The 12,498-nt window shown below is 42.4% G+C and overlaps 1 protein-coding gene across 1 annotated transcript; it reads right to left on the bottom strand.

Annotated features, from left to right (window-relative positions):
• Window positions 1–341: 341 nt before the first annotated feature.
• Window positions 342–11,787, bottom strand: LOC104952049 (uncharacterized). Its single transcript, XM_010778806.1, has 10 exons — window positions 11,587–11,787; window positions 10,762–10,986; window positions 9,998–10,104; window positions 8,608–8,755; window positions 7,258–7,310; window positions 5,911–6,008; window positions 5,615–5,798; window positions 4,855–5,052; window positions 3,983–4,513; window positions 342–3,597 (listed from the first exon to the last, which is right to left on the bottom strand). Exons 1-10 carry the CDS (start codon window positions 11,762–11,764, stop codon window positions 2,935–2,937), a joined length of 2,385 nt encoding a protein of 794 aa, XP_010777108.1. The 5' UTR covers window positions 11,765–11,787; the 3' UTR covers window positions 342–2,934.
• Window positions 11,788–12,498: the final 711 nt, after the last annotated feature.

Below are 12,498 nucleotides of genomic sequence, written 5' to 3'. Positions count from 1 at the left end.
GAGGGTGTAAAGTTCTGTTAATGTCCTCACTTTTGTAAAAAAAAAAAAGAAGGGATTTCTGACTTCTGACAGAAACAGCTTTTCCCTTTGTAAGTAGGCCCATCTGTAGTTTCAAAGCCAGCTCTCTGCACGTCACTTTCTTTTATGTACAAGTGCAACACTGAGCGACTTCTAGCTGAGACTGTTGAAAGAGTGCACCGTTTCAACCCATTTCAATGACAAGACATAGCTGGGAAAATGCAACAAGCGTGCAGTATCTGGTCCCTTAAAGATGTTGTCTAATCACCACTTAGTTACCCTGTCATCTTAGAGGAGCTACAACACTTGTATCTTTAGCCACAGACATTTGAAGGCCTTTACTGCTTGGAGCACCTTAATAAACAAAAGGTTTACAGACAGGAAGAAGCAGAGAAAAACATCAGATACACATGAATCCTGTTGTAAGATTAGCATACCTGTGAGTTTAAGAAACAACAGATCTTCCTCAAAGTATAGTAGTAAGAAAATGACTTACAATATCTGGAAAAACTCCAAACATGATCAGAAATGTTCTAGAAAGGTTTTGGAGGTCTGGTGATTTCTGGAGGAGAAACATGTGCTTTGGTGCTTCTCCAGCGATCTACATTTCTCTACTCGTGCATCCGTTCACACGGTGTTCGTATCCCTCTCAAACCAAGCCAACAACAGCCAAATAAAGCAGAACAAAACTGTTAATATTTTCATAGCAAGTCATTCAAACACAGGAACAAGTCGATAAAGAAGATTTAATGACTTGTTGAAAAGAAAAATAATTTGCAGCTTTATGAATAAAAAATAACAATATGGGTACATAACTAAGAAAAAACAGCACCGGGGAAATCGGTGTCGTAGTTGCTTCCACTCCTAAAGTAATAAAACATTGGCATTGGGGAGAATAAAAGGTGGACAATATAAATATGGAGTAACAAATTAAGCACGTGGGTACAGTAGGTGTGCTGAAAACAAACCGAAGGAAAAAGGCTGAGATTAAAAGGGATACCTTGACATTTTTTTTATTTTTCTTTCAGCTACACAACGTTTTCTGTCACAATATGGAGTCGGTGGTTTGTGTTGGCACTTTAGATGAAGAAGAGGAAGAAGCTGGGTGTGGAAGTGAAGAGGTTTAAAAAGGTTAAGAAACCCGAAACATGTTCTTTGGTGAAACAGGAAATGCGAGTGTCTGGAAAAACTCAAGTAAACGGCAAGAGACACGGTTATTTATGACTAAATGAAGAGCGGATTCCGCGGTGTAATTCTCGTGTAATCAGGCCTCCTGCGTGCAAACCAAAACAGTTATTTCCACCTTCTGTTCTGTGCTACATGTGTGAAACCGGGAAACTCTGAGGCTGTGTTCATGGGCCAGGATCCATCCCTGCATTCTGCCCAAATGCATCATGGGATAGGCCTCCCTTAAAACGGATAAAGCAGGTGGAAATGAAAAAGAAAGAACCTGAGGTAGTCTGAATGTTTGGGCTACATGTTCATTTTCCATCTCACATCGTTTTCTCCTCCTTTGCTGAACAGAGGGCCGGGCGATATAGTGTGTGATTTCAGATGTCGCGTTGTGGCATGAGGGACGTCTTCTCCTGAAGGCTGAATTACAGTCAAGTGATGTCATTTTCATTCTTTTTTTTAACGACAGTCAATAGATCAACATATTACTGATTATTTATAAAGACAACAATAGACAACTTTACAATGTCGTCACATTTGACGGAGGTATTGGGACAGAGATATCCTGACATTTGATATAATCTCTATCGCCCAGCCCTAGGTGGTTGTAATGAAAGCGAGATGACGGCACCAACGCGAGGCCGCTGTCTTTACAATACAAACAGCAGGGCCGGGTATCGAACCGCAACACTGTTTATTATGAAACACTTCACAGAGTATAATGAGAGCTGGCATTGAATGTCAGATTTGTTCTCTTTAAACTTTCTTTTTTTAACCAGTTTTAGTCAGACCAATTCATGTATGGCTGCTAATGCAAGGACAACATTCAAAATTTGACAACTTTGGCTTATTTGACAGTTTATATTTCTCTGTAACGTCTCATATCCACATGAGTGCTTCATACCCAGCCCTTCTGAGGAGCAGAGGAAAACGGCAGAGGTGCAACATCAAGGTATCTCTTTAAGTGAATGTATTTGAAGCCGGCGATGAAACAGATCGCAGGCCGTTAAGGCACATAAGTGTAAGAAGAGTTGATATACTTTCAGCTAACGAGCAGGACTATAGAAAGGCTTCACGGAACGAGCTATAGTGTGAAGACCAAGGAGCTCCAGATAACATCGAGAAACTTTATCAGAAAATAACTATCTCTCTACAGAAGGAGAGTACAATTTAAAAATGAAACTACCAAACTACAGTACACTCGAGATGCTTCGTTATGACGTCTTGATGCATAGCATCACCCATAGATAGAATCGATTTATATTTTAAGTTTATATGGATCTTATTCAATGTTTAACCATAACATTGAATAGTGGAGTTAATAGTGTTATGGAGAGTTATGGCAGTGTTTGTGGAAGAGTCACAGTCTCACTCCTCCTTCCTTTTGAAACCGACAGAGAAAGGAAGAGGAACTGATTTGTGATTGTCATGATTCTCAGTGTCATCTTTCCAGAGTTCAATTATTGACATGATTGAAAAACAGGAAATAACAAGGAGACATAATTGGAAACAAAGAGAAGTTGCGAGTTCAAATGTTTGTCAGATATGAAGCAAAGAAAGATCCCTGCTCCGCGTATCCAGGCTTTACCCTGAGCCGGATCCACACTGAAGCGCCCGGCGTCCAAAACCAACTCCAAGCCCCACGGCGGATACATCTTTCCACTTTCCAAAACCAATACATTCCCATATATTTCAGTCAGTTTTCTGCTCACAAAATGCTAATATCAACAGAGTGAATAAATGCTAAAAACAGTGTGTGTCAGTGTTTGAGGGCCCGGCTCTCTTTAGCTCTGCCGGAGCAGAGAGGTGATCCTTCTCCTCCTGTTTGTTGCTCCTCTCAGTTTCACATCGCTCCATTTCAAACACCTCGTCCTCCTTCTTTAGCGCCACTCCTCCCTCTCCTGTCTCTGTGGCGGACCTCTGGGTTTCCTTAGGTCCTGGAGGGAGAAACTTCCCAAACCTCGTCCCGTTCAGATCCTCCTCGAATTTCACCTGGAAGGGCGGCAGGCTGAGCAGGAAGGCTCTGATCCTGCTGGGCGAGCTGAGATCTGCTGGTTCCTCCTGGTTCCTCATCTCCACTTCCTGCTCCCCCTCCCCGCCGCTGCCCCCCGAGCTGGATCGCCCCCCCAGACCGAAGTTATCTGCCGTCTCCGTGCACAGTCTCTTGGACAGAGGTTGATCGGCGTTCCCGTTGACGTCCCCGTGACTCGACTCCGGTCCCTCGGCGCTCGGTCTCTTCACCACGAAGCGTTTGCTGAGATTGAGAGGCAGCGCCTGCTCGGGGGGCGGCGTGATGGGCGAGCAGGGGGGCTTGCTGCTCAGGTCCTGGGACAGAGCCTCGGACAGGCGGCGGGTGAAGGTCTGGAACTGAGACGAGCCCAGACGAGTCCTCATCAGCTGGCACACCTGCACAAACCAAACGTTTATTTATATAGCCCAATATCAAAAAACACGTTCGTCTTGTGTAACTAAATAAAACAGAGATTCTTGCACAACACGCCAGTAATGTGCAATATATACACTTCTCTGGGGCAATTCTACTGTGCAAAGCATCTCAAACCTTAATACTTATCTAGATCTATCTATTTAAATGCTGCTACTTTTTATCTCTAATGTGTGCTTCCTCTATATTGAACATACTAGCTACTTTATTATAGCTTGCCTTTTATTTGCCATGTCACTTTTCCCACACATTGTACATTCCCCTGCTGTGGGACTAATAGAGGAATTCTGATTCTGACATCACATGCATTACTCATTTATTAAAGCTAGCTTAAAGTAGCTTGCACACCTGAACGCTGCAGTCCAGGTTCAGAGGCAGGACGCGGAGGGGGGGCAGAGGGGGCCGGTTCCTGACGTCCCGACTGACCCCCCTCTGCGGGGCCGCCTCATCCACCACGCACCCCGAGCAGTGGTTGTGTTGCTGGTGCGGCGGGTGGAGGTGGGGCTGAGGCTGGAGCTGCTCCCTGCTGGAGTGTGTTGGCGTGTCCGGGCTTCCACTTTTGGGCTGGAGTGTGTAGACGGTGGGATGGTGCTGGGCGGGGGGGTCCTGAGGCGTCAGGGCGGGGCTCTCCGGGCCCCTCTGGAGGCTGATGCGGTTCCTGAAGACGTCCAGAGGGCAGACGCCTTTGATGGGGCTGAAACCGCCCAGAGATCCTCCGACGAAGTGGCGAGGCAGCGTGGAGAGGAGGAGGGGGGAGGCTGACTCCCCCCGGTCCGAATTCAGCTCCTTTGGTTTGGGCTGGAAGGGGAGGAAGGGGGCCGACATGGGGGAGAGGTCCGGGGTGAGGGGCATGTTGACGAGGATGGCCGGCTGGATGGGCTGCAGAGGGGGAGGAAGAGGAGGGAGGTCACGGTTAGTGTTTAGAGAGGTTTCATCAGAGATCAGATGGACCTCTAGTGATCCCTGTAGGGAAATGCAGGTGTTGTAGCAGCAACATAAGACAGAAACCAATATAGTACACATAATAAGAATACAATAAAATAAGAATAAACATGTAGTATTAGTATGAATAGACAATGTTACTCAAGTACCAAAATAGCTTTTATAATAGTACTATATTTGCTCTTCTCTTTGGATGCACCATTTCATCCAAAAGCTAATTCAAACCGATTTAAAGAAAAATTCAAAGAGATCTGATTCCTGAAAAGCTGAGGCGTTACCCTGTGTGTGCTGATGAGGGTTAGAGCGCCTCCACCCTGCAGCAGAGGACTCAGCAGCTGAGACTCCGCCTCTAATTTGATCCTAGCCTGCTGCTGAGCCACCATCTTGGCCTGAGCGATCAGCGTGGACTTATTACGCGTGCCGGGCGGCCGACCTCGTCCTCTCTTCACCACCAAGGTGCCGTTCGGGGTCACGATCTGTCAGAGAGATCAAAGTCAGAGGTTAATGTTGGTTTATTTATAGCACATTTCAGACACAAAGGCAATTCAAACTGCTTTACACAGCCATTAACACATAACAATTAAAAGCTGAGTAAACAAGACAAAAGACAATGCAGCAACAAGTGCTGAAGTGCAAAGATAAAGCACGGTTAGATGACCTTTGGAGAGCAACATTTTACAGTACAATGAAAGCAGCAGAACGCCAGAACTGAGAACACTTTAACTAGTACTTATTGAAACAATAGTTAATATTATTATCAAATATTCAATATTGTAAATATCTTTCAACACGTAATGCACCTGAAGACCTGTGGACATGTCTGCCTGTCAAAGTAGATTTCCAATATCTGGGGTTAAAAGGTACATTCAGATATTTCTCTGATTACATATCGAGACACATAATGTCATATTGTTCTGACCTGAGGTAAAGTGCCAAAGCTGGCAAGAACATGATGATTTCTAAATGAAAATGTGAAATTTGGTAGTACAACCAGAGGAAAAGTAAGTGAACTACTGTTTATGTTGGTGTGTCACTTACAGTACGAGCACAAGCAGCAGCAGCGGTCGCCATCTTCTTCTCTTGGGATTTGGGTCCTGGTTTCCTTCCTCTCTGAAGTGGTTTTCTTCCTCTGATGGCTCTGGGTTTTTGAGGCATGGGGCACTCTGGGATTTTGAATTCAGTTCCTCCTGCTCTGAGGTGCTCTTCATAAGGAAGCATCAGCCTGAGACACACAGTTTCAGGAAGCTTAGAGCATGGTATTTGAAATTAGGACCATATTTTCTAATTTCGAGTCTAAATTATGTATTTCTTCATGGTTTTTTTCTTTTTCTGACCTTTCATAGTGTCTCCTGGTGCAGGTCGCAGCGCTGGTGCTGCCGGCGCATCCTCCCAGCTCGTTATAAACTATTTTCCAGAGACGGTCCACTGTCACCTGTGACACACACACAAAAACATCAAGATGATCAGCTTTGAACGCCTAAAATGCAGAGAAAAAGAAGTTTGTATGGTTAATATGGGTAACTTTGTATTATGTATTAACAAAATATGAAATGTGTTGTTATTAATTATGAATGAGGAGTTGAATCAAGAGTGACTGTAGCTATTTTAGGATTAGGTAGATTTTAAATTAACTTGAATGAAATACCTTTTTGATGGAATTTTTTTTTTTTATGTTTAAAAGTGTGTATAAAAAAAAGATAATAATAAAAAAAGATCTACTACTAAATACGGTTAATACAAATAAAAACACTTAATGGTGAATATGACAATTAAACTAATAGTAAATAATAAAGACATATTTGTAAATATAAATAAAGACAAAATAAATAAATCCATACAAAATAATATTAATAATAATAATAACAGTAAAACTTGTGTCATGACCAGAGTGGTGTCACATTGTATAATGTGTGTAATTGTTTCAACCACACCACTCACACACAGAGTGTCATTATGGTTGTAACACTACGTTGTATAACACAGTATTGTTCAGTACAAGGCTCGGTCTCCAGAGGGTGTGTTGAACGGGCCTTTTGTTGTGAAACAGAGCAGCACTGAGCTGAAAACTCACCGCCCGTTTCTGTCACACTGGCCTGTTTACATTTAACGTAAAGCTGCTTTTGTTGCGTGTTCATTTACTGTAAACAGCTGAGATTGTTTCTGGCAAAACTCTACTATTTCATTCATTTTACACAGTTAAATCCCTCAGTTAATTCAAAGGTACTATTGACTTATCTGTACTGAAAATAAATCTCCCTTTATCTTTGTCTTGCTTAAACTGTACATAACAATAGAGTACTATCATTGTTATTAACAGTATCGTTTTACATCATGCTAACTTGTTTCAGGCTAACATTTAGATGTCTGTAGACTTAATGCTCCAGCGAGCTGCCCTTTTTTCTTAGCTTAGCATTAAGATTGAAAACTTAGAGAAACAGCAAGCCTGGCTCTTTTTAAACTTTTTTAAAAATAGTTTAAAAAATAAGAAAGTAAAAAAAGTCTTCTTGCTAAGCTAATATGCTAAGTCTACTGGTGGTAGCTGAATTGCTTTAGCACATAGACATAAGAGTGGTTTCAATCTTTGAATGCAACATTTTGGAAAAAAACTAAAATACCAAACCATTCTCCTAGACTTAAGACTAAAGGATCTTAATAAACAGAAATGACTACAAGTGACTCACCTTTTTGTAGCCTCCAAGCCGCTTGACCACAGAGTACATTTTGAAGAGGTCAACTGAGGAGAAAGAGGGCGGACATGTTTAAACTGAAACAGATGAGACATGCAAATATAAACACCGAGCTGATATAAGTTGTAACTCTAAAGAAAAAACGTTTTATCTCATTTGACAAAACAAATGGGATAAAAACCTGCAGAGGAATGTAAATGTGAAGGATTTTAGTTTCTGCTGCCTCTAAAGATGTGGATGAAACAAAGACCCCTGTGTTTATACTTTCAGAGTTTCACTGCCGCTTAAATAATAAGGAACCCGATCAGAGAGCGGGCAAACAGAGAGCAGGACCACATTATGATTTCAGCTGCCGTATATTCACATCTTCAAACACAGAGGCTTTAAAGAATATTATCTAGCGCCTTTAAACTTAATTAAAAATATAATCAAGATCCCAACATCTCCCCAGACAAGAAATATATCAATTTCAGTTAACCATTTGTTAAATGTAAGAGAAGCAAATGCTGTTTTAGTATTATTAGGCATAATGAATGTTTGTACCTTTTTGTAAGTAAATCCGCTAACTCGATTATGGATGGTGAAGCGAAGCCTAACAAATGAGGCATGCTGTACATCCAATTTGACTAAAAACAACACAAAACGCGATTATAAATGTAATATTGTCAGGGTTTTCTTTCAAGATAATTAAGAATATGGAGGTTTAAAGAACTAAAAAGGTAAAACGTATTTTAATGTATGAACTCATAGTAGAATTAAATGGTGGTGTTATGATCTGATTGTGATACATAATGCTATTTTAAGGTAATAAACTAATTAAAAAGAGCAGGATTAATACGTTTTATAACTACAATTTGTTATTGCCGTTTAATAAGATTCTCTGCAGTGGGTAAACTAGAATTGAAAGCAGAGATCAGACACAACGCCTGAACATGTGATAATGAAACCAGTCGAGCAGGAGTTCATTGCTGCAGCCGTGCATATCCAGACACATGTGTCGGAGGGGGGGCTAGTGGAGCACGCTCATAAACTGTTTGCCGGAGCCTCGCAGCGGAGTTACTGCGGGCCGCGACAGCAGAGCGAACAGGTACAGGAGGGATAGTTAATTGATCGCAGATGGCGTCGTGCTCGCGGACGAATAAATAAAGATTACACCTAAATGGGACGCGAAATATACTTTGGCGGCCGTTAATATAACTGGGCGGCCCGCCCAACTAAAGTCTAAGTGTGGGAAACCCTGGGTTTCTCTACTGTTAAGTTTAATAAGTACCACTAAAAAGTCTAAACTAAAAGGAGAGACAGAAATGAAAGAAAGACATAGTGAAATACAGATAGAAAACTCACTCTTCTTGAAGCCGAGGTTGGGGACTTTGTGGACGGGTGAGCCGAGGCGCTCCATGTGGTCGAAGAGCTGATCCAGGAACGTCTGCTCCTCAGGGTGAGGGAGCCAGCTGCCCTCACAGCCCACCTCCACGCTGCCCATCACGTTCTCCTGAGGGGGGGGGGACGACGACGACATCCACAGTTACAACAGAAACACTCAAGGGGACGACGACGGGGGGGGGGGACATCCACAGTTACAACAGAAACACTCAAATACCTCATTCACACCAACGCAACTCCGGTTCCAGCTCCGTGCTAGAGCTTTTCAGGTTCAGAACCGGTTCTTCGGTTTAGCTCCAGCTCTTTTCACACTGCCCAGAGTCCGACTGGTGCTGCGTCATTGCGTCATCGCTTGCGTCGCGACGTAACCGTTTGCGTGCCTGCTTCATAAAGACGTCACTTTTCGCCGAACTGCATTGCGGGAAGCGACGCGGAGCTTTGCTGGTGTGGCTCGCTGCAAAAGTTGAGTAGTGTTCAACTTTTGGCGCCTCGGCAGAAGCGTCAGCCAATCGAATCATATGCCAGTACAAGCTCTAGCCAATCAAACCGCTGCTGGTGTGTCAGGGGCGGGAGATTCATGTGATTGGTTGTTGGTCGAGTTTCAGACACGCCTGCCGTCAAGCTTCAACGCACGCCGCTGTGTGGACGGGCCGTCACAGCTCACACCGACAACAACAACAATGGCCGATTGTGTTGAAGCGCTACTCGTTTTGGTTTTGCTCTGTCGAAACTAAATGGAAGAAATGGGACGACTTTACTACCAACTTTACAGTCGTTACATGCTACCTTCAAAACAGCTTTACAATCGTAATCATCAACTTCAACTGACGATTCCGATTCCCCCTGCTCCTGCCCCCGCCTCGACGTAAGCGTGACGTATGCGGTGCTTTTGCTCTAGCCGGACCATTTTTTGGCGCTTGAAACGAACCGGATTCCGGAGCTAAGAGGCTGCTCCGCAGCGGTGTGAACAAGAAAACCCCGTGCTTTTCAAGCTCCAGCTCCGAACCGGCCGTGAAACACCGTTGGTGTAAATGAGGTAAAAGAGATGCTGGGGGTAAAGATGAACCGTTTCACAGAAAAATACCAATAATGGAAGTAGAAATTATATAAAGCTCATAATGTACATCAAAACTGTTTCATTAACATTTTGTTGGGTATTGGGTATTTAAACTGATGATGTTGTGTAAGCAACCACTACAGGGCTCCGGTCAGTGAGTCATCAGACGGATTTAAAGGTTTTTGAATTAGGCAAACACACTTGTTAAATAAACACCTGTAAACCCTTTGAAAACAACCCAAAATAAAATGTATAAAAATACACGCACAGGCAAGATTAGTACAGATAACAAACCTTCATCCTCTCGATCCAGGAATCTGATTGGCCGGAGGTCGGAGACTCTTTTCCGTCTCTGGCTTTCCTCTTGCGAGGTCGCCCTCGTAGACTGAGAGATGGACAACCTGCAGGACAAAAAAAACATTAAAAACAACTTGTAAGGACTCAAAGAATGAAAAAAATAACTATTTTATTCTAAAGAATCATTGAGAAGGGCAGGGGGTCCTTGATAAGCTGCGTATGTGTAGGTGCATGCAAATTGAATTCATAAGGTGTACTCTTTTATCATACGTATCTTTTATCAGCTTTTAGTCACATTTTAGGTGCAACATGCCCGTTTTTTAATGGCTTCACTTCACCTTCAGTTAAGGACTAAGGTGGTTGACCTAAATGTACAAACATTCATTATGTCTAATGAAACATAAACAGTTTAAAGCTTTTCCTTCAGAAATACAAATGTGATTTTCTTACATCTAATAAATGGTTAAATAAGCTTGATATATTTGACATATGATTAACAAAACAACTTTTATTTATTTTTTTAAATGTGTTGAATTGTTTTATGTCTTACATATATTTGTGCTGCATTGTTGGAAGAGCCTGGGACTTAATATATTCATTGCCATATCTACACTGTAGCTACTGTGCCTATGACAATAAAGCCTTTGAATCTTTGATGACTAACGGAAATCCGCCCTGGGGAACTCCACATTGGTCAATCGTTATAATTCCCATGTTAAAAAAGGTTTTAAAAAAGATGTTTATGTATCTGAAACACTCACTGAACTGCCAGGAGAAGCCGGCGCTGTTCTCCAGCGTGGGGTGGTTGAAGGTGTCCCTGCAGTACATCAGCCGGATGTGGGGCAGTACCTGAACGCCTCCCAGGGCCAGCAGGTGGGGGTCCTGCAGCCCCGGGCCCCTTGCCCCCTCCAGGATGCGGCTCTGCAGGGAGCGGAAGCGGCAGTACTGCGGGTAGCTGAGGATCGTTATTCCCTGTCGAGGGTCGTCTGAAAGGAGAGGACGGAAACATGTGAAGCAAGCCTCCTCTAAATGTTGCTGCTGTATGTATTTAGCATAATATCCACCACTATTGAACTATTTCCATCAATAACAAATGATTTCACTTACTAATCTGAGTTTAAATGTTCAAGACAAAAATGTTTTCATTCACTTATTGACTTGTTTGACTTGTTCCTGTTCTTTCAATTGCCCTTCAGTTCCCATCATGAAGCTTGCTCTAAAGATGTCTCAAATGAACTCATCCAGAGCCTAACATTATATAACCACACATATAGACAGGAATACCCCTGATGGGAAAAAACACTGTCTGTAAATATAAAACCTTGTGCAATATACCCTCCTGCAATTTCAAGCATATTTTTTGTCTCAGTTTATTTACAATTGGCACAATACCAGCTAGCTCTTAATTCAATATGGTCACTTTTCCTAAAAACAAATACACTTCTACTTTTTTACCATGGAGTACTTATCTGCTAGTTAGCTGTTGTGCAACTGACAATAAAACCTTTTAAACTTGAATCGTGAAATTGGTAACCTTGCACCATCGGATTAGTATCTTCAAGGCGGGGTCTCAGTGTGTTTCTTACCTTCAATTTTGACTTCCAGAGGTACGCTGGTCGTCTCCTCACAGACATTTTCGTCGCTGCTCGGTGGAGGTTTGTGGAGGCCGTTAATCCCGCGGGCTGCTGGTGTTTTCAAATAACTGCTCCAACCTGACGGCTCCGCACACCCCCACTGCACCAGGTCCTCCACCCGCACCACCATCTTCCTGGACACCGCCAGAACCTCATCCTAAAAACACACAAAGAGTTTGATGTAGAAACATTTGACTTCTGTTCTGTGTGTACTCGAAACAGGCACCAATCAAAAAGTGTTCAATTTGTTGTTTTTTCACAGCTGAGAGCACAAATACCTTTACAGTGAAGCATTTTTCAAAAAGTGAGATGGTGAATTTAGCCTTTGGTTGTTTGTCTGTTATTCCTATAATTTAGAATTACAACAATATCGCATCACTATTAAAAAAAATAAAAATAATAATTAGGACACCAAATGTGTATCTGATAAATGTTTTACTTGAAATGTTACCTTTATCTTTTACTCTGTATGTACCTCTGTTTCCAGGATGTCAATGCTGTGTGTGTTTATGATGTTTGATGAACATATATTTTATGATTCCTGTTTTATTTTGAAAGTTTAACAAACCCCACACAGCTCAGTAAAGACTGTGAAATGTTGACTTTATTTGATAATTTCAGTAAAAACTAACGTTCATATTTCTCTTTTTGATTATAATACTGATGAACGTTCAAAACAAAGCAATTTGGCAAGTTGCCACATACGTTTTAAAATGCTTAATAAGCACCGTAACGTTCATGATATCATTTCTCGGTCACGATTGGTTGTTTTCCGTGAAATGCCGAATGTTGTGTGATGGCAAATGCTGCGGCCGCAAGGCATTGTGGGGCAGCATTTTCTCCTCTCGGTTAGGGAGGTCCAGT

Source organism: Notothenia coriiceps, unplaced genomic scaffold (assembly GCF_000735185.1).
Source record: "Notothenia coriiceps isolate Sejong01 unplaced genomic scaffold, NC01 NC01_scaffold00019448, whole genome shotgun sequence".
Lineage (NCBI taxonomy): Eukaryota > Metazoa > Chordata > Actinopteri > Perciformes > Nototheniidae > Notothenia > Notothenia coriiceps.
This window is presented reverse-complemented; position numbering and strand designations above follow the sequence as displayed.

Bases quoted from the DNA above. Each gene is read 5' to 3' on its own strand.
- LOC104952049 (XM_010778806.1), bottom strand. From the start codon at position 11,764: ATGGTGGTGCGGGTGGAGGACCTGGTGCAGTGGGGGTGTGCGGAGCCG. The intron at 8,756-9,997 runs GTTTGTTATCTG...CCCCCCCCTCAG, and splicing joins CCTGGATCGAGAGGATGAAG to GAGAACGTGATGGGCAGCGT. The intron at 7,311-8,607 runs GTGAGTTTTCTA...CTTTCTCCTCAG, and splicing joins CAACCTCGGCTTCAAGAAGA to TTGACCTCTTCAAAATGTAC.